The sequence below is a fragment of the Recurvomyces mirabilis genome, assembly GCF_035927965.1.
Source record: "Recurvomyces mirabilis strain CCFEE 5264 chromosome Unknown scaffold_16, whole genome shotgun sequence".
Classification (NCBI taxonomy): domain Eukaryota; kingdom Fungi; phylum Ascomycota; class Dothideomycetes; order Mycosphaerellales; family Teratosphaeriaceae; genus Recurvomyces; species Recurvomyces mirabilis.
Genome location: NW_027041950.1, coordinates 23,717 through 42,961, shown reverse-complemented (window position 1 = coordinate 42,961; position 19,245 = coordinate 23,717). Strand labels below are relative to the sequence as shown.

General features: G+C 52.7%; 8 protein-coding genes across 8 annotated transcripts; 3 read left to right on the top strand and 5 right to left on the bottom strand.

Moving 5' to 3' along the window:
• Positions 1 to 607: 607 nt before the first annotated feature.
• On the bottom strand, positions 608 to 1,645 carry LTS14_006273 (uncharacterized protein; the record flags this gene model as incomplete). Its single annotated transcript, XM_064838971.1, has 1 exon — positions 608 to 1,645. One exon carries the CDS (start codon positions 1,643 to 1,645, stop codon positions 608 to 610), a length of 1,038 nt encoding a protein of 345 aa, XP_064693219.1.
• Positions 1,646 to 2,723: 1,078 nt separating this feature from the next.
• On the bottom strand, positions 2,724 to 4,373 carry LTS14_006272 (uncharacterized protein; the record flags this gene model as incomplete). The annotated part of the gene is made up of 1 exon (XM_064838970.1): positions 2,724 to 4,373. One exon carries the CDS (start codon positions 4,371 to 4,373, stop codon positions 2,724 to 2,726), a length of 1,650 nt encoding a protein of 549 aa, XP_064693218.1.
• Positions 4,374 to 5,674: 1,301 nt separating this feature from the next.
• MDR1_2 (GTPase-activating protein) lies at positions 5,675 to 9,797 on the top strand (the record flags this gene model as incomplete). Its single annotated transcript, XM_064838969.1, has 2 exons — positions 5,675 to 8,798; positions 8,857 to 9,797. 2 exons carry the CDS (start codon positions 5,675 to 5,677, stop codon positions 9,795 to 9,797), a joined length of 4,065 nt encoding a protein of 1,354 aa, XP_064693217.1.
• Positions 9,798 to 10,933: 1,136 nt separating this feature from the next.
• LTS14_006270 (uncharacterized protein) lies at positions 10,934 to 11,320 on the bottom strand (the record flags this gene model as incomplete). The annotated part of the gene is made up of 1 exon (XM_064838968.1): positions 10,934 to 11,320. The coding sequence occupies one exon, from the start codon at positions 11,318 to 11,320 to the stop codon at positions 10,934 to 10,936; it is 387 nt and encodes a 128-aa protein (XP_064693216.1).
• Positions 11,321 to 12,163: 843 nt separating this feature from the next.
• Positions 12,164 to 12,853, bottom strand: BMT2_2 (25S rRNA (adenine2142-N1)-methyltransferase; the record flags this gene model as incomplete). Its single annotated transcript, XM_064838967.1, has 1 exon — positions 12,164 to 12,853. One exon carries the CDS (start codon positions 12,851 to 12,853, stop codon positions 12,164 to 12,166), a length of 690 nt encoding a protein of 229 aa, XP_064693215.1.
• Positions 12,854 to 14,355: 1,502 nt separating this feature from the next.
• On the top strand, positions 14,356 to 15,441 carry UFD1 (ubiquitin fusion degradation protein; the record flags this gene model as incomplete). The annotated part of the gene is made up of 1 exon (XM_064838966.1): positions 14,356 to 15,441. The coding sequence occupies one exon, from the start codon at positions 14,356 to 14,358 to the stop codon at positions 15,439 to 15,441; it is 1,086 nt and encodes a 361-aa protein (XP_064693214.1).
• Positions 15,442 to 15,912: 471 nt separating this feature from the next.
• Positions 15,913 to 18,161, bottom strand: BMT2_1 (25S rRNA (adenine2142-N1)-methyltransferase; the record flags this gene model as incomplete). The annotated part of the gene is made up of 2 exons (XM_064838965.1): positions 15,913 to 16,949; positions 17,264 to 18,161. The coding sequence occupies 2 exons, from the start codon at positions 18,159 to 18,161 to the stop codon at positions 15,913 to 15,915; spliced, it is 1,935 nt and encodes a 644-aa protein (XP_064693213.1).
• A 351-nt stretch (positions 18,162 to 18,512) lies between these two features.
• On the top strand, positions 18,513 to 19,202 carry RPL25 (60S ribosomal protein L25; the record flags this gene model as incomplete). The annotated part of the gene is made up of 4 exons (XM_064838964.1): positions 18,513 to 18,546; positions 18,635 to 18,699; positions 18,773 to 19,065; positions 19,115 to 19,202. 4 exons carry the CDS (start codon positions 18,513 to 18,515, stop codon positions 19,200 to 19,202), a joined length of 480 nt encoding a protein of 159 aa, XP_064693212.1.
• Between the last annotated feature and the right edge of the window lie 43 nt (positions 19,203 to 19,245).

The following is a 19,245-nucleotide window of genomic DNA, read 5'->3' as shown; positions in this document are numbered from 1 at the left end:
GTCATGCACCTGTACTTCAAGTACACGAACCCTCTACTCATCCAGAGCATCATTCCGCTCAAGGGCGCTTTCGAGGGCAACCTGATCAAGGTGCACCTTCTGGGCCAGGCAGCTTCGGGTGATCTCAAAAGGCCGTGGAAGGCAGCCAATCCAATGATGGGTATGATGGGCGGCTCCAGCGATGGAGGAATCAAGACGGACAAGAAGAGCATTGAGGCTGCTGAGAGGGCTGGCCGTGGCGGAGCTAAGGAGGAGTAGAATGCTTGTTCATAGCTTGGACAGATACAGGTCGTAGAGATATGTAGATGAACCTTCTACTCAAGCTCTTCGAGCATCGCTTTTCAGCACTTTAAATGCGTATGCATTCCGTTATCTTCGAGCCGAGACATGAAGTGCACGTACGCTGAGGACTCGTACACGTTTCCACCAGTGGAGCGAGGCGTAGCGATTGATTGCTTTGATGCTCTGAGAAGCAGTATGTCTTCTTATCGAGCAGAAGAGTAGACATTCATCATATGATTCTAGCTTGGGTATCTCTACGAAAGTAATCCCACCCCAACTCCTCGCTAATAGCATTCCACAATGATGGACAGCGTAAATGAAGACATCATCCTAGCCGCTGCCTCTTCGCGCCATGGCCAGTACCACGTTGCTCGGCAAGTCGTTTGCGCTCCAGTTCCTCCTTCATGATCCGCTCAGCGTTGCTCATTTTCTTCTCCGGTGCGGCGACAGCGGCTGGCTTGCTTTTTGAAAATGGGTTCTTCTTCATCAGCGGATTTCCAGGCTTCGCCTTGCCTCCAAGAGATAACGACACCTTCGGTGGTGCAGCAGTCTTTGCCGAATCTTCCACAACCTCTTCTTCATTCTCAACGCCTGCAGATGGCTTCGCAGCTGACGACTCCGGGGTGGCTGCTTGTTCTGCTGCTGAGAAGCTCTCTATTGCCACTGGCGCATCGACCGCTGGTTCCTTTGCCAGTGATTCCTGCCTTGGCACGAATTTTGCACCCAGTTTCAGTGAGAGCTTCATAGGCTCGACCGGGGCATCCGCAACAGGTGGCAGCGTCTTCTGTTCGTCGACTGTAGCCGACTTCGCTGCGGCCTCCTTGGCTCTCCGAATCTGTTGCTCCAGCAGTCTCGACTCTAGGTCTTCGTCACCCTTTGCCAGTCTCTCTTTTTTCTTTATATCCTCTCGCCGATTTATAGCTTCAGCACTATCATCAATCCACTGCACCTCCAACCCTCTCTCCCCCTCATGCACCCTACATATGCCCTCCCGACCAAGGTACTTCGCAAACTCCGTCAAGCTCGGCCACTTTGTGGAGTTCATATGCACATGCTCCTTGTCTCGGATATATTCCTGATAGAAGCCGTTGAGGCTGACCTTCTTCTCTCCATGGCTTGTCTTCAATAGCCGTAGGAAGTCGCTCTTGAACTGGTTGCTGTAGTCGTTGATGAATTTCTTGGGATCCTCGCCGACCATTAGCATGGATCGTACGTGACCTTCTGACATGGTATGCTGCTTGAAGCCGTTTTCATCCCGACACTGCTTCTCGCATATTTGGCAATACCATCGTAGTCGCTGCAAGCCCTTGGCCTTCATCTTATTGGCCAAGTGCTTGGTCGAGCCTACTTCGGCTTTTGGCATGATGGCGGTGATGAACGATAAAAAAAACTCGCGGCCAGGTAATGTCCTATCCACCGGGCTGTGCTCTGGGAACAAATGGCTGCGATCGTTGATATGCTCAAAGCAAGCATGAATCGTGGTTCGAGATTCTGTATCGATTGTGACTCAGCAGCGTTAGCGGCCGCTCCCGGGCCGAGATACTAGCCTTAACTCCAATGTGATCTCTCAACTTCACATTGCTTTCCGTTCTTGCTTCTGCGTACACCTCCAATGGGCTTTATAGACTTGTGACAGCTACAGGGCTGCACACCCTCTCGGTGACGAGAAATATACCTGGGAATCATGAAACTGGGAGTAGTGTTTGCCTACTACTTTTCTCAGCTCTGGTACACGACGGATGGTCTCAGTCGATCGACTTAGCCACTCGCGTTACGTGTTCAGGATGACCGCAGATCACCAAGTTATCTATACTCTGATCATGCTGGGGCACTACTGTCATGATGGTCCGCACCATCAGCAACTAGGCTCTGCTTTACCCACACAGTGGTGAAGAGCATGGATGGCTGTTCTTCATGTGCTGTCTTCTAAATTGTGAGCACGAAGACGCGTACTCGACGTATTCACGCCGTGGGCTGAAAGACTGAACTGTGACTGGTGGTTCAATTCCTGACCAACGGCTACAAAAGAAACGTTCTGGAAGACCTTCCAACACTCCTTGAACCACGCCAAGAAGCATTCCAGCAGCAGCAAGACAAATTGGCGATCGTCTCCGTGACAGAAGACTCTATTGGCGAGGTCTAAGGCGTACTATCGGGCGACACATATTAACAGCATTGATGTCTCATTATTAGCATTACATTGCACGACAACAGCAGTATACAAGGATGACGACACGGACGTGATTCCCAGCTTCACGATTATTATACATATTAGACCTACATACCTAGCTGAAGTTCTAAATTGACCATGCCAAGTACCACAATCCTGCTCTATCGCGACCTTAGCTCGGCCAACTACTGAGGCAGGAGAGACACTCCTCTTCGCGAGCAAAAGGTCAAAGAAAGCCAACAGCCGCCGATGAGCTCTACGCCATGATCTTCTAGCTGCCAGTGTAGTCGGCGCCTGTGATGGTGCCAGTGATCACGACGACCGATGGTGTGCTGCTTGGTGTGGGTGCGGTGATGAGCGTAGCGCCATTGATTGGCAAGATACTCAAGGCGGCGCTTGTGACCACGATTATGGAGGTCGTATCATTCGAAATCGTCGTCACGGCCGTGCTATCAGGACTAGAAATGGTGATGGTGGCATTCTGTGATGGGGCCGTGATGAATGTGCCGCCGTGAAAAGGTAAGATCGAGATAGAACCTGTACTGCTAGTGGTAGACGCCTGAACAGACGTATTTGTTGTTTGTGGCAAGGAGGAGGTCACATTGGCGGTGTCGGCGGATTGTGGGTAATACACCAAGAACTTTGGATCATCTGGCTGATCGTTGAAGATCGTTCCATCAAGACCGTCCTGGCAGAGTTGGCAATCACCGCTATTCCATACAGCGGCGAAGCAAACCGGATCTGCATCGCAGTACTCCAAACACTCGAATTGCGATGTCCCGTGCTCGCGGTGGATTATGGTCTCACATATCGGTACTTCCTGGCAGGAAACCGTGTATGTCACATTTAGCCAGTCCACCACAGAAACACCGTCACATAATGGGCAACGAGCCTCGGAGCTGTCGCACGAAAGGGTGGTTGATGCAGCAAGGGAAGTCGTAGTCGACGGCACTACAGCTGGAGTGGCTGTAGAGCTCGACACTGGAACATAGCTGTTAGTGGTTGGAAAAGCACTCGCTGCCGTCGCCGGAGTGTACGACTTAGTCGCTACCGGCAGGAATCCAGTATAGCCTGGCATTTGTTCCGGAAATACATCTGGGCCGTTCGCAAGCTCGCAGTTCCTATTGGCGTAGTAAGTCGTCCCTTGACACCAGGAAAAGCGGTCGCACTCGGCAAGACATCCTTGTGGAGAAAGCCACTCCTGTATGCTGTACTGGTTCTCTGAAAAGATCTGGCTGTTGCAGAAGACTTTGTGGTTCTTGCCGGTTGCATCAGTCACTTGCTCTCCTTCGCAGGCGGGGCAGCTGATGTTCGCCGATTGGCATTGACTGGTAGGTTGAGTTGAGGCTGGAACCGTAGCACTTGGAGCTAATGGTGATATAGAAGACGACACATTGAAGTACGATGGCGGAGTCCCAGTACCGGACAGTGCTGCTGAGCTTTCGGTCGACGCTGACACGGCAGTCGCCACTACCTGAGGAGTGGCGGGAGCCAGCGCCACAAGGACGTAAGCTCTCGAGCCAACATCATCTACAAGACTCACGGCCGTCCTGTTGCTGACGGCAATGCAACTGCCGTTCGAGGCCACGGAAACCCCACCACACTGAGGCCACTCGTCGCAAGCTTCAAGACAATCTGGTGCTCCCGTGACTGCCAGGCCGTCAGACTCGACCACCCATTCATCAGAACCTTGAACACGGCTACCACAGTTCAGGGTATAGCTTGATGCGCCAGAGGAAGTGAAGGCACAGCCATTGCAGGTCGATTTAGTTCCACAAGCATCATAGATGCAAGTATGCTTCGACTCCCAGCGTTGTGAGGCAAGACCCCGACGACCCAAAGCTGCGCGTTTGTTGATGACCGTGGTGGTGGTGGCAAGTCGTACCGGCAGGAGCCCGGTGAAGAACAGGGTGGAGAGCATCGTTTTATCTGATGCTTTAACTGTTATGTGAGGACTGTGAGAGGACACTGTTGCTGACGAAAGAACAGCTTCTTGAGTAAGGCGTGTCACTGACGTTTCAACTCAGATTGAGGAATGCGGCTTTGTGAGACCAGGCGAAACCTGACATCAGTCTGCAGCGATGCACACTTTGCAAACACTGCTTGCTGTCAATGCCAAAGATCTCGTATACGGGAAAGTGCATGCTATTTGCGTTGATTGTTACTTGCCAGTCACAACTGTCGGATGCGGCAGGTGATGAAGAGTGCCTTCCATTGGCACTTTGCTTCTTCTGACTGTATTCTGGCAAACTCTGCAAGTACGACGTGATAACGTACCAGACTCCATACCTCCTACCTACCGGGACAGTACTGGGCCCATGATTCGATACAAGGGCGGATGCTGAGACAAGTTCCATGGGCGTGGCGGTCCATTCAGACATGGAATCTTCACACAAGACAGCACCTCCAGGTCATATATATCATTAAAGAGCAGAAGAGCGAGAAGGTACGTTAAGCAGTCGCATATCAGACAGTAGAAGTCTTGTGACTCGTGGAGCTTGCGGCGAAGTAGGTTGGGTGTAGACTCTCGTTCACCGTACCGCCGCCTCCACCAGACGTAAACGATGCAAGCTCAAAGGTTATTATGCAAGACCTCGGCCGAACTGTTCGGGACGCTGCAACCCGTCTGCAACGCCACTGACGGTCTCGAATTTTTGGTTGCGACACAGTATCGTTCAGCATGCGGAATTACCTTATGCATCGATCGTTCGTTCGGGCGTGCAGTCGACCAGCACTCCAGCTCCAAAGCACCATACGCAAGAAGGACACGAACGAAAGCGGCCAGCAATGCGAGAGTCTGCGAGCTTTGCGAAGTCTGCATTCATCATCCTAATCGGGTACGTAGCGAGCCGAGTAGTTCTATGCAGCACATGAATATCCGGCTGTCATGCCATCCGTTCGCCTCATGCCCTCGCAGTAGGCACGTTGTAGGCTGCTTCTCTCCTACAATTACTTCTCGGCACGTAGGTCTGCTGTCTCTCCTTCTTCATCATCACCGACATTTCGCTTCTTGCATCGCTGTTCGGAGCGTGGTAGTACTGACACTCGGAAACTGAATTGGCTTGGATCACGATCACCGGAACATCACCATAGGCCTATTGGAACATAGCTGACTCCGTCGAGACTACGACCGGACGGAAGAAGTGCGGCTGCTTTGGAGCATAGTTGTAGTGCGCCTCTTGGACAGCGCCAGTCTCCTACCTCACCAGCCCTTCGCCCACCATGACCCACGCATCGGAAAGTGAAAAGCAGATCTCGGAGAGTTCGAGCAACGACGATGGATCAAGGTCAAGAGACCAGCTCGATGTGGCGGACATGGAGAAGACTATGCTAGGCCAGACACCCTTCCCAACACAATTACCAGTAGAGCCTGCGCCGCCTTTACAACGACTCGACTCCAAGCCGGCCAAGCAAAAGGCTGCTCAGGTAGCAGAGGAGAAAGAGCAAGATCCGCTAGCGCATCTACCAGAATATGAGGCGGCCATCATACGGAGACAGCTCGAGATACCGCCAGTCAAGCTCACGTACTTCAGCTTGTACCGCTACGCTACACGGAACGATCTGATCATTATGACTGTCAGCGGTATTGCTGCCATCGTAGGCGGTGCTGCCATGCCACTCATGACCATCATCTTCGGCTCTCTCGCTGGCACATTCCAAGGCTTCTTCCATGGAGGTAGTAGCGCTAGTTCTTTCTCTGGTGTTGTTAACCATCTAGTCCTATACTTCGTCTATCTGGCCATTGCAGAATTTGTGACCATATACACAGCCACGGTTGGCTTCATATATGTTGGCGAGCATATTTCGGCCAAGATCCGCGAGCAGTACCTTGCTAGTATATTACGACAGAACATTGGATATTTCGATAAGCTTGGAGCCGGTGAGATTACGACCAGGATTACTGCCGACACAAATCTTGTCCAGGATGGCATTTCAGAGAAGGTTGGCTTGACTTTGACTGCCGTGGCCACGTTCATAACTGCATATGTCATCGGATACATCAAGTATTGGAAGCTCACACTCATTTTGACCTCGAGCATCGTGGCGATTTTCCTTACCATGGGTGGGCTTGGACGCTCCATCGTCAAATACAACAAGCGATCTCTTGCATCGTATGCTGAAGGTGGTACGGTCGCGGAGGAAGTCATCAGCTCGATCCGCAACGCTACTGCTTTCGGGACACAGGACAAGCTCGCGCGCGAGTACGACGTCCACCTTGCCGAGGCTGAGAAGTCGGGTTACAAGATGAAGGCAATCACTGGCTCTATGATCGGCTTCCTGATGTGCTACGTCTATCTGACATATGCCTTGTCGTTCTGGCAAGGAAGCAGATATCTGGTTGCTGGCAAGATGACGCTTTCGGATGTTCTCACCATCCTTCTCTCTATCATGATAGGCTCGTTCGCCCTTGGCAACGTAGCTCCGAATGTGCAGGCCTTTACCACAGCTGTCGCTGCTGCGAACAAGATCTACGCGACGATCGACCGCAAGTCTCCACTAGACCCCGAGTCCGAGGAGGGCACTCAGCTCAAAGACGTCCAAGGCTCGATCGAGCTGCGCAACATCAGACATATCTATCCTTCTCGTCCGGAAGTCGTGGTGATGGAGGAGGTGAATCTCCTTGTACCCGCGGGCAAGACGACCGCACTGGTTGGCGCTTCGGGCTCTGGAAAGTCCACTATCGTGGGTCTGGTTGAACGATTCTACGACCCCGTTGGTGGAGACGTTCTGTTGGATGGTCACAACATCCAGAGTCTCAATCTGCGATGGCTTCGCCAGAATGTAAGCCTGGTGTCTCAGGAGCCTACTCTGTTCGCTACTACCATTTTTGGCAACATCAAGCATGGCTTGATTGGCACTGAGCATGAACATTTGGCTCACGACCAGGTCAGGAAGCTGGTTGAAGATGCCGCACAGCAGGCTAATGCTCATGACTTCATTGCTCAATTGCCGGAAGGCTACGAGACCAATGTCGGCGAACGTGGATTCCTTTTATCCGGTGGGCAGAAGCAGCGTATTGCTATCGCTAGAGCAATGGTCAGCGATCCCAAGATTCTTCTGCTGGATGAGGCAACATCAGCCCTCGATACGAAGAGCGAGGGTGTGGTACAAGCTGCGCTGGACAAGGCTGCTCAGGGTCGGACGACTATTGTCATCGCCCATCGTCTCAGCACCATCAAGCACGCAGACAACATTGTTGTTATGTCGCAGGGTCGCATCATCGAGCAAGGGACGCATGACGCTCTGCTCGAGCGCCGAGCAGCATATTACAATCTCGTGGAAGCACAACGCATTGCAGCGCAGACACAAGCCAAGGACGAAGAAGAAGTACCCATTCTCGATGAGAAGGACGGCAACCTGACTGCACGCACGCCAGCTACTGAAGAGGCTGAATTCGAGTACGAAGCGGATTCGAATGATCTCGAGCTCGGTCGCACTAGAACTCAGCAATCAGCATCCAGTAAGGTGCTAGCCGGCAAGGAGAAGTCGAATGAGGCAAAGTATACTCTGTGGCAGCTCATCCTGCTGGTTGCATCTTTCAACAAGAAAGAATGGGTATACATGCTCATCGGCCTATTTTCCAGCATCATCAACGGTGCCGGTAATCCAGTCCAATCGGTCTTCTTCGCCAAGGCCATCACAGCTCTTGCTCTACCAGTACCGCAATACGCTGCTGAGCTTCGATCACAAGTCAACTTCTGGAGCTGGATGTATTTTATGCTGGCTATTGTACAGGTTATCTTCTTCCTTACTCAGGGTTTCGCTTTTGCATACTGCTCTGAAAGACTGGTTCATCGTACCCGCGACCAGAGTTTCCGGACCATGCTGCGGCAGGATATCCAGTTCTTCGACCGCGAGGAGAATACTGCTGGTGCTTTGACGTCTTTCCTCAGTACTGAGACGACACATTTGGCTGGTATGAGTGGTGTTACTCTCGGAACACTACTACAAGTCATTACTACTCTAGTCGTCTGCTTCGTCATCTCTCTTGCCGTTGGATGGAAGCTGGCTCTGGTTTGCATAGCTACTGTGCCCATTGTGCTGGGCTGTGGCTTCTTCCGCTTCTGGATGCTCGCCCGCTTCCAGCAGCGTGCCAAGAAAGCTTACGAGAAGAGTGCCTCGTATGCTTGCGAGGCCACCAGTGCCATCAGGACTGTTGCTAGCTTGACCAGGGAGATTGATGTGTGGCAGAACTACCACGACCAGCTTGTCGATCAGCAAGCCAGGTCGTTGATCAGCATCTTGCAATCAAGCGGTCTCTATGCCGCTAGCCAGAGTTTTATGTTCCTCTGTATTGCCCTTGGATTCTGGTATGGCGGCACATTGATTGCGCGTGGCGAGTACAGTAAGCGATCCCTCCAACCTCGGACACTTGACATTAACAAGCTAATGTTATCTTGTAGACATGTTCCAATTCTTCCTCTGCTTCTCTGCGGTCATCTTCGGCTCACAATCGGCGGGTACAATCTTCTCCTTTGCGCCGGACATGGGCAAGGCCAAGCACGCTGCCGCCGAACTCAAGACTCTGTTCGATCTCAAGCCTGAAATTGACAGCTGGAGCCCTGATGGCGAGGAGCTTTCGACTATGGAAGGTGCGATTGAGTTCCGTGACGTGCATTTCCGGTATCCTACGAGACCAGAGCAGCCTGTGCTCCGTGGCCTCAACCTGACTGTCAAGCCTGGACAGTATGTTGCTCTTGTCGGTGCTTCAGGATGTGGTAAGAGCACGACTATTGCCATGCTGGAGCGCTTCTACGACCCCCTGGTTGGTGGCATCTATGTCGATGGCAAGGAGATCAGCAGTCTCAACATCAACAATTACAGGAACTTCTTGGCACTCGTGTCGCAAGAGCCTACCTTGTACCAAGGTACTATTAGAGACAACATCTTACTTGGTGCGGACAAGGCACCCGAGGACGTACCGGAAGAGGCCATTGTTCAAGCCTGCAAAGACGCCAATATCTACGACTTCATCCTTTCACTTCCTGATGCATTCAACACCATCGTAGGAAGCAAGGGTAGCATGTTGTCAGGTGGTCAGAAACAACGAGTAGCCATCGCCCGAGCTCTGCTTCGCGACCCAAAGATCCTGTTACTCGATGAAGCAACCAGTGCGCTGGACTCGGAATCTGAGAAGGTGGTGCAAGCGGCTCTCGATGCCGCCGCCAAAGGCCGCACCACGATCGCCGTGGCGCATAGATTGTCTACCATCCAGAAAGCCGATATGATATACGTGTTCGACCAAGGCAAGATCGTGGAGAACGGAACACATAATGAGCTTATTGCGAGAGGCGGACGGTACTTTGAGCTTGTCAACTTGCAGAGCTTGGGTAAGAATCAGTAGCTTGTGATGTGCTTTTTTGAACGGCGATTGAGCAAGGCGTTTGGGCAGACGATCGCATCAAGGATCTGTTTGGCTGTGTTGCACCTAGACGGCCTACATACATTTTCCATTGACTCGTTACTTCGTACGTTCGTCTTGCACAGACTCATAGTGCCACGACATTTACAGCCAATATCTGTTCCCGCTGCCACCGAAACCAAAGATCCGTCCGCCTAAAAGCGTTGGAGGTGTTTACCACGCAGCGACAGGCACTGAGCTGCAGACTGTCCATAAACTACGCAGCTGGCATTACATGACGGGCTTGACGGGGCGTATGCAGAGACAAGGCGCCCCAAACCACTCTTCGCTTTCCGTGCCGCAGGAGTTGCATGTGTCGACTCGATATTCATTGTGGTTGAGAAGAGACTTTTCAGAATCATACCAATACGTGCTTCGAGAAAAGCGTTATTCGTGTCGATGCTGGCTTCTTTCGTGGACTCCAAGATGAGGATCACGTCTTAATGGTGGCCTTGATCGAGTGTTTCGATGACTTTTTTGCTGGTCGGTGCGACTTCATGCTTTCGTGCCTGTGGTCGTCTAACGATCCCGGACCAGTCGCCGCTCGCGTGCAATCGTCACAACATAGCATTAAGTCGTTGCTGCAAGTATCCCACAGTCCCTCGTATTGTAGCACCATCATGCGGAGAGAGTGGACGTCTAGCAGTGTCGTTGACATCGTTCCGGGTCCGGGAAGGTCGAAGATTAAATATCGATCGAGATCTCCCTCTTTCTAACTGCTGTCTTGACGTGATAGATATGACGAAGCATAGAGGAGCAACATCATCCATGTTCACATTGCTGCCTATCTGTATACCGATTTCATCCGCGGACCTCGAAGCTGCGCGCGGAAAGTCCGAGGACCATCGGCCGAGAATCCACGGCCATAACGAGAGATCCTTCCGCTCGCCGACCACTTTGGGGTTTGCTTGCGATTCGTCGAGGCAGGGTGGGATGGATAGGCATCAAGTTTGCTGACGAGTGCTGAGGGCTAAGCAGCTGACCATTCCGGTGCCGACCCGCAGCAAGTGATTCATCTACCTCATACCATAGATGTACGCGGTGCTCGAAAGATGTTGTTACACCTTCGGCCTAAGTGTCTACTGTTCACTTGACACAGTGTACTCTGGGTAATACCCTTTCATGCCAAGCACTAGCCATCCCGCCCAATAATAAGTGCCCATGACCGCCGTCGAGATCAGGTAATATGATCGAAGTTGGAGGTCGCGGGCCCATTGAGGAGGGTGATTCCCGCCCGCAGGTTGTTGTGTCCACAACCAGGTCAATGGGATGCGTCCATGGTATTCGTGAAAGTCGTACTCGTATTTCATCGACTGCACTTGCACCCCGAGAAGGGCGGAGAGCAAGGTCTCTCGAACACTTGGCAGCCGTCGCAGTCCATAGAAGATCAACTCCAGCCAGAATGGAGTGCTTGACAGCTGAGGATAGAGATCTCGATCGAGAGTGGCGCTGCAAATCTGCGGCATCATGAAACTCATCAGAGTTGCCCATTTTCTTGGACCAGAGCGTCGACTTGCGTTGCGATACATGTTGCTGTCCAGCATTCTCATTTCCCAGCTCCAGTCCTCGGCGCAAGCGCAGGGTGTTGCAGTTCTCGGTTTCGCTGAAGAACAGATGACCATCTCATCCGATCTAAAATTCACTACCCTCCCAGGGTTGATCAGAGTATCGGAGCTCCCGATGCTTCGGGCTCGGTGGACTCGTACGTGCCCTGCGATACACCTTACGCTGGTGCAGCCTGGCGAGTCAGTGGTATGCCAGTGTAGAGGTATTCGCCATTGACTTCCCTCAGGGACTTTGATGAGAACAGTGTTGTGGTCGTCCAGAAATTCGAATGTACCACTCTCTGGGTCTGGGAGACCGAGTGTACTGAGCTGTTTGGTAACCGTCCGATTCATACTTCTGGCTTGAGTGAAGAAAATGTCAAGTCAGATTCATATGGGAATGAGCACATATACCGTACTGCAACGTCTGTTAGCTTCGCTCCTGCTGCCGTCGGCGCCTAGCTATGCCTTTGTGTTTCAGTGAACAGACCTATGTCGCCAAGGGCGCCTGCCCTTCTATCTTCGTCTTGGGCGTGAGTGCGTTGTAGTTGGTTTCTACCAACGAGGGATGTTTTATTGTTTACAAAACCAGCAAAGAAACGGGATGCGAAGTGATGATCAAACATGATTCGTAACCTTTTGATTTTGTATCTAGGAGCATCTACCGTATCGTGGATATAAATTAAGGCATACATGTCAGCCCCTCATCTGGTCACTCGATACGCTTCCAATCATCTCGTTACATTGCACATTACCACACCCGCCCTACGACCTCTTGACCATGCCCATGCCAGCGGGGAGTGCCTGAGCAACGGCATCGCGTCTCGCCGATCCAGAGCAGCCTGCTGGCGTGAAGATACCAAGATCGTACAACCAAGCACCAGAGTTGAACTCGGAGTAGATCGTCTGGATGAGGAAGGGCTGAGCAGATTGCCATCCATTGAAGCTGGTCTCAAGGACGATGATACCGGTGACTTGCTCTTGCACGGCTGGTGGTGGAGGAATTGGGCCGGGGTTGGGCATCGGTCCGCGCCATCTGACGGTCACAGTATCGCAGTTGTGCCAGACATTGAGGATGTTGAAGGTGATGTTTGGCTGACCGCCCTGACCTGCCTCGAATGTAGCGAGGGAAGTGAAAGTGGGGGACCCCAAAGCGATATAAGGAGCCGGCCCTGGGGAAGAGCTGGGGCATCCACCGTCGATGAGCTCGATGACAGAGTCAGAGAAGTCCTGGACGTCCGTTGTGAGGACGGCGTTGGCGAGGTCGTTGGTGTAGGCCGAGATCAAGCCCTTGAAGTTGTTGGCGACTTGTTGGGCTTGGGCATCGTTCATGCACTCGCCTGAGCCGCCGTTGAAGCCCCATCCGTTCCAGCCTCCCCAGCCGAAGTGTCCCCAAGGTGCGGCAGCGGCACCGAGGGTGAATGTCGCAACGGTGGCGATGGTGGAGGTGTACATCTTGAGTCAGGTAGGCTGTCGGCTTATTGGTTGGAGAAGTTGGTAGTGATCGTGTGGAAGTGTCAGTTGGAAAGGTACCAAAATACAAATCGATCGTCGGGGCCAGAGGAGTAGCATCTTATAGCAAGGCTGCCCGCTCGTCGAGCTTCTGCTGCTGCTCGACCTAAATTTGGCAGCAGTATCTACGTAAGGCTAGAAGCATGTTCCTGCCCTACTAGCCCAATATCGATCCCGTCAGGCGAGCGAAGGGCAACGCTACAGCTAGCACCGGCCGTTCCATGCATGACGATCGCCACTGAGGTACGGTAGCAGACCAATGATGCTAGGCCGATGAAGGGCTGAAGCAAGATTGGCATAAGCGTAAGAATGACCCGAGTGCGGTGTTGCTCTCGTGGAATGTCCGGGCGTAGCTGACACCTGACAGTGAGACGTCGTATTGGTCCCTGGGTACGATGCCTGGGTGGGGTCATGCCGCCGCTGAGGTAAGATCTCTCTTTCAACTCATGAACATGCTTCCGCTAAGCCAGTCAGTACAGGCTCGTAGATGGCGATCGACGAGACTGTTGCGCTTGCTACAAAGCTCTGTAGGGCAGACTATTGTTCACTGGTGGCGGCGTGGCGTGCATCGTCAAGCTGCAAGCCTGGTAGTCAGATCTGTCTGAAGTGCTTTAGCGTGTGGAGAGAGGCGTGTGGAGGTCACCGTCGATGGGTGGGTGAGTGGGTACTGCGAACGGCTGGAGCGACGTCTCAGCCCCAGCTCGCGTGAGGGCGACCGAGTTCGGCATGGCGTGGGAATCATCGATGCCTGCTACGGTGTAGACTGTGCCGTGTTCCAGACTAGTGCGGGCAGACTAAAAGGCAAAAGAGAGAAACCCAGTCATTTTCTGACAGGTTGACGTTCAGAGGCACATAAGCTTCGTATGATGGTGTCAGAGGCCATTTCGTAATTGGCTGAACCTTTTATACCTTCCTTCAGGTATTCTCTACACAGCCCTAGCCTGGCAAATCGATGTGCCGTATTCAGTCGCTTTGCCGCAACAAGGTTTTGCTAGAAGCTCATTCGCTGTGTCTGAGCGACCATGGTCGATATGCGTGCCGCAAGCGAGGTAGCGTAGATCTGGAAGCCAAGACCTTTCGAATGCGCTCTCGAGACATTTGCACGAGGCTTGACAGCACGCTGTCTCAGATCCCAAAGACCAACAAGAACGGGCTCATGAAGACTTACCTCAGACGCGCGAGAGAGATGGCGAGAATGTGCGTATGCGATGGTGAATTGCTCCAGGCGGAGAAATATGAGAGTGAGCAGAGAAGAGGGAAAATCGTTGCAGCGAGCCTTCGACAGCAGTCACGTGGTGACCCGGGTGACTAAGCACAGGACGTCATACTGCATAATCGATAGCTAGAGCTTTAGGTACACGCGGTGAAGGTATCCAGCACAATCATTAATCAGCTCATACAATTTAGCACAGAGTAGTATGTCCTACTACTTCGAGCAAGACAACATGGACTTGGGAATGTATCAACGCGGCATGATGGCCAGAAGTGGTCGTCCACGCCGCTTCGATGAGTACTATCGCTGTTACCCAGTCGCCATGATGCCTGGACCAGAACGTGATGTGGCCAACCACGGCGGCAAGATCTTCTTACCAGCATCGGCGCTCGACAAGCTCACCCAACTACACATCACCTACCCCATGCTCTTCGAGCTCACCAATGGCAACAAGGGCAAGAGCACGCACGCCGGTGTCCTTGAATTTACTGCAGAAGAGGGAAGATGTTACTTGCCATACTGGCTCATGCAGACCCTTCTCCTCGAACCTGGCGACTTACTACAAACCAAAAGCACGGATCTCCCACCCGGCCAGTTCATCAAGCTCCAACCACAAAACACATACTTCCTCGACATCTCCGATCCCAGAGCCGTGCTCGAGACCGCCTTCCGCAACTTCTCCTGCCTGACGCTTGGCGATACCTTCACCTTCTCCTACAATGATACCGTCTACGAGATCGCTGTGCTGGAAGTGAAGCCTGATGGTGAGAAGCATGCGATCAGTGTACAAGAGACGGATCTCGAGGTCGACTTTGCGCCACCAGTAGGCTATCAAGAGCCGCAGAAGACGAGCGGGACGAGTACACCGCGGAGTATTGGGTCAACGATGGCGGGTAAAGGTGGGATGATGCATGCGGAAGGCACGATGGCTCAAGCGATCAACTACTCTGCAATTGCTCCTGCCACAACTGCAGCAGGCGCAGACAAGCGCTCAACAGCCTTCTCAGGCTCAGGCAACCGTCTCGTGGCAAAGAAGGGCAAGGCTAGCACAGTCGGATCAACACCAGCATCAAGTATACCAGGCACACCAAAGCCAGAGCAAGGCATAAGTATTCCCACATCATCACTCCCCAAAACAACGAAAAGACGCGATGGACCACAGCCGCTTCGCCTGGGACCCGGCAAACTATTCTTCGGATACGAGATCAAGCCGCTGAAGAACAAGGAGGCGCAGGCTGAAGCCGAGGCGGAGCAAAAGGAGAAGCAACATTTCCAGGGTGAAGGCCAGACCTTGCGGAAGAAGAAGGATACGAAGTAGATTTTGCTCGAGATTGCGGAAATAGGCGATGTATGATCTATCAGGGATAAGCGAGGAGTTGGTGGCGTGTTACTAGACAGCTTAGACATGGGGAAGTGGCGAAGGACGACGGTCGAACTATGTGAAACGCCAACCATACCTTGTCGATAGCCCTGTCGGAGCTCTACAGCAAGTATCTCAAAAGCTACTTGCTTGACATCGCCTCACGTCTCAGTCGCTTGACCTCGTTGTTAAGACAATGTAATGACTATAGAAACCGCGTTTTATGACGGTTTGAAGATTTGCTCGGAATAGTGCCTCGGCTACCTCTGGCTCAATGTCAAAGTGATAAGGCCATTCTATAGTATGAATCACTGCGTTAAAGCACGCCCAATGTATAACCCCTGAAGCCCGCGACGTCGTCATGTTCGTGCCTCCCTGACGCACAATCACGTCGTCGTGCTTTTGACCGTCCCCTCAAGCCCGAAAAATCTACCTCTGAGACGCATTACCGGTCCAAGAACCAGGCATCATAGAGTGAAGCATGCTCGGCTGCTTGACCGGAGCCTGAAACTTCGGCCCACCATATGCACCACCCGCTGACCGCATCTCACGCAAGATATCTGCCTCGTCCCTTGCGTCGATGACCTCTTGACACTTCTCCTCAAGTGCTCTGTTCGCCTTGGTAGTCTGCTCGGCGAAGTTCGTGAAGGTGGAGTCCACGTGCTGGCGCAAATGACTGAGCTCGTGGCGCAATACCTGGATGGTCTGATCTTGCTCGTTGACTCGGGTGGCGAGGTCACGGAGAAGACCTGTGACGGAAGCCTGGCCGTTGAGCTTTTGGGTCAGGCTTTGTGCCATGTTTGTGATGTTGGCGGTGGCGGAGATGTCGATGTATTGAGGTGGGTGGGAGATCGAAGCTGACTGTTGCTGATATGCTCTTGCCTGTGCATAGGGTGAAGCGACAGGGGTTGGCGGTAGGCTCGGAGTGTATGCTGCTGGGTTGGTCGGTGTCGTCATACGCTTGGTTTTCTTCTTCTTCGCCACTGGAGCTTGTGTGTTGACATTCGTGAGGTCGATGGCGTATTGCCTATGATCGCTGCTCGGCTTGGGAGTGGATGGTAAGCGAAAGGTGGGTGTGCTCGTGTTGGTCGGGTCGAACTCGTACGATCTCTTGCGGCTGCTTGGCTGGGAAGAGGAAGGCACTTGAAGGGCAGGCTCGCTTGGGCCGAGTGAGGTCTTGATGGGATACTGCTGTTGCTGGCGATCCCTGTTAGTAAGTTGGAAACCTTCGGGTAGCCACGAGGAGAAGTTGCCCGTAGAGTTGATGTGACTAGCGAACTGTGGGTATTGTTGCCGCTGTAGCTGACTCAATTTTGCTGTTTTCTCCACATCCGAGTCGATCATAGCGAAGTCATCGTCGGGCTGGCCTGGTGACGCCAATTGGCCGTGGAAAGGGTCTTCCAGGAACAGCGGATCGTTTGCAAAAGTGCTTGCTTCGTAGGGTGCAAGTGGCTGTAGGCCATACTCTTGAGAGGTGAGATCGACAGTCTCCATTCTCCTGTGAGTGTTGTAGTAGAGGTCGATGGCCACCGTAGGAAGAATTCGAGCCTACTTATATGGAGGTATCACTTGCCGAATGCGGTCATATGACCTGCGATGAATCATGCGGCTCTAGCTCCAACAAGTGATGTGAAGTCGGATTTGGGTTCAGCCATTGTTACCGCCCATGCCTTTAGCAGAGCCCACACCATGGCATTGGGACAAATTCGTTTTCATGCCCATTCCGAGGCTCACACCGAGTGATATTGACGGTATCTGAGTTGTGAACCGGTTCACTCACCGTTCTTCTCAGTAGCTGCAACAGTACGCTTCAACACCACACAGAAGTTGTTCCGTCCAGCTCCGGGATTGACTTGAGTTTTCAAAAAATCTTGCTCCTTGACCACGGGCCCATCACGTCTCTGCCACAGGTAGTACACCAACTTCGCGGACAGCCTTCGCTGTAGTAGCACATAGCCTAGACTTGCCATCATGCACGTCAGACGCTCCTCGTTCATATATCGTGAGTTCGTGACACATGAAGCTGGTAGTACCAAGAATAGGGCAGGGAAGATGCCTTTCAATCGTTCAGGAAGCGTACGGGCGACAAGAAACTGGCAAGTACGCTTCAACATCTCGCCTCGTGCCTCGGAGTCCGGGACAAAGTTGAGCACAAGCGAGAGTGATATGACATCGAACATCTCGTGGTCATGAGTCGGCGATGGGCGCTGCATGAAATTTTGCTGAACAATGCCTTCAGCCTGCGAGTTCAAATCGATGCGCTGAATCTCGAAGAGTCCAGACTTCGAACAGGCATTACTCGTAGATAGCGCACCGACCTCCAGCAAGCGCACCTTCTTGCTGCTGGACGCCATATCCTTGGCCACAGGCTTCAGCCATTCCATGAGCACAGTCGAAGAGTCGCCACCACGATCGTTGGCTTGGCCTTGAATGCTGGCAAGCTGGTAGATTCTGAGGCCGCCGAGCTCCTCCATACGCTTCTTGAGCTCGTAGACCTCTGCATCGTTGCCCTTGGACTGTGCTAGGGCGAGTTTTCTGTTCAATTGATGATAGGTCCGGATCTGCTTTGCTGTCTGCTTGGAGGAAAGGCTCGTCTTTGGCTTTGCTGCTGTCGGTGGACGTCCGTTGGCAAGGCGAGCGCGCTTGGCTACGCCGTTCGTGATCTTCGACTCTGCCATTGTCCACTATGAACTCCTTCGTTCTGGTTATTGCTGATTGGTCGAAGGGGAAGTTTTTTTTCGATTGGCAGCCTCAGATATCACGACCACAGTTCAGCACCTCGACCTTGGGACACCATTGTGGACACCATCGCACACGCTTTCGAGCTGGCAAGACATCATGGCCGAGTCTGTAGGTGTCGATGATGTTGACTGCACTTTCTCTTATGTGAGATGTCTTGGCGTATGCTGCATTAGTGCCGGACGGACCCGCTTTGACAGAGCACACTCCGAAATTCTCCATACAGATTGTCGAAAAAGCCAGTGCATTGAAGCTGTACGATCAGACACGACCGCGATCATCCGACCACAATGGCACCGAAGGAGAGCACCAAGACGCCCAAGGGTATGTCAATAATGAGCGCAGTGATTTAGCGACGATACCATATTCAATACCAATCCCACCACACGAGCAACGACTAACCTCTTCACAGGCGCCAAAAAGTCAGGCAAGCCCTCTGCGAAAGCCAACGCAGCAGCAAAGGCAACCCTGCGCGGCGTAAGCACACCATCCGTTCCTTGAGGCGTGTCAGACCCCCCATCATTCTGACGGCCTGTTCTTCACACAACAGGTCAACTCGCACAAGGTCCGCAAAGTTCGCACGAACACCTCCTTCCACCAGCCCAAGACGCTCTCGCTCTCGCGCTCGCCCAAGTACCCCCGCAAGTCGGTACCCCACGTCCCTCGCCTCGATGCCGGCAAGGTCATCATTCACCCGCTCAACACTGAGAGTGCAATGAAGTTGATTGAGGAGAATAACACGCTGGTATTCATTGTGGATACCAAGGCGAACAAGAGGCAGATTAAGCAGGCGCTTAAGACGCTGTACGACGTTGAGACGATCAGGATCAACACCATGATCAGGTATGTGAGCATCGAGCGGCTGAAGGAAACATTCGCTAACAATACGAAGACCAGACGGTTCCAAGAAGGCTTTTGCCCGCCTTACACCTGATGTCGATGCGCTCGACATCGCCGCTACCAAGCTGGCCATTGTCTAAGCGTGCCGAGCATTGCATCCGTCTTTCGACACGGCGTTTGGGG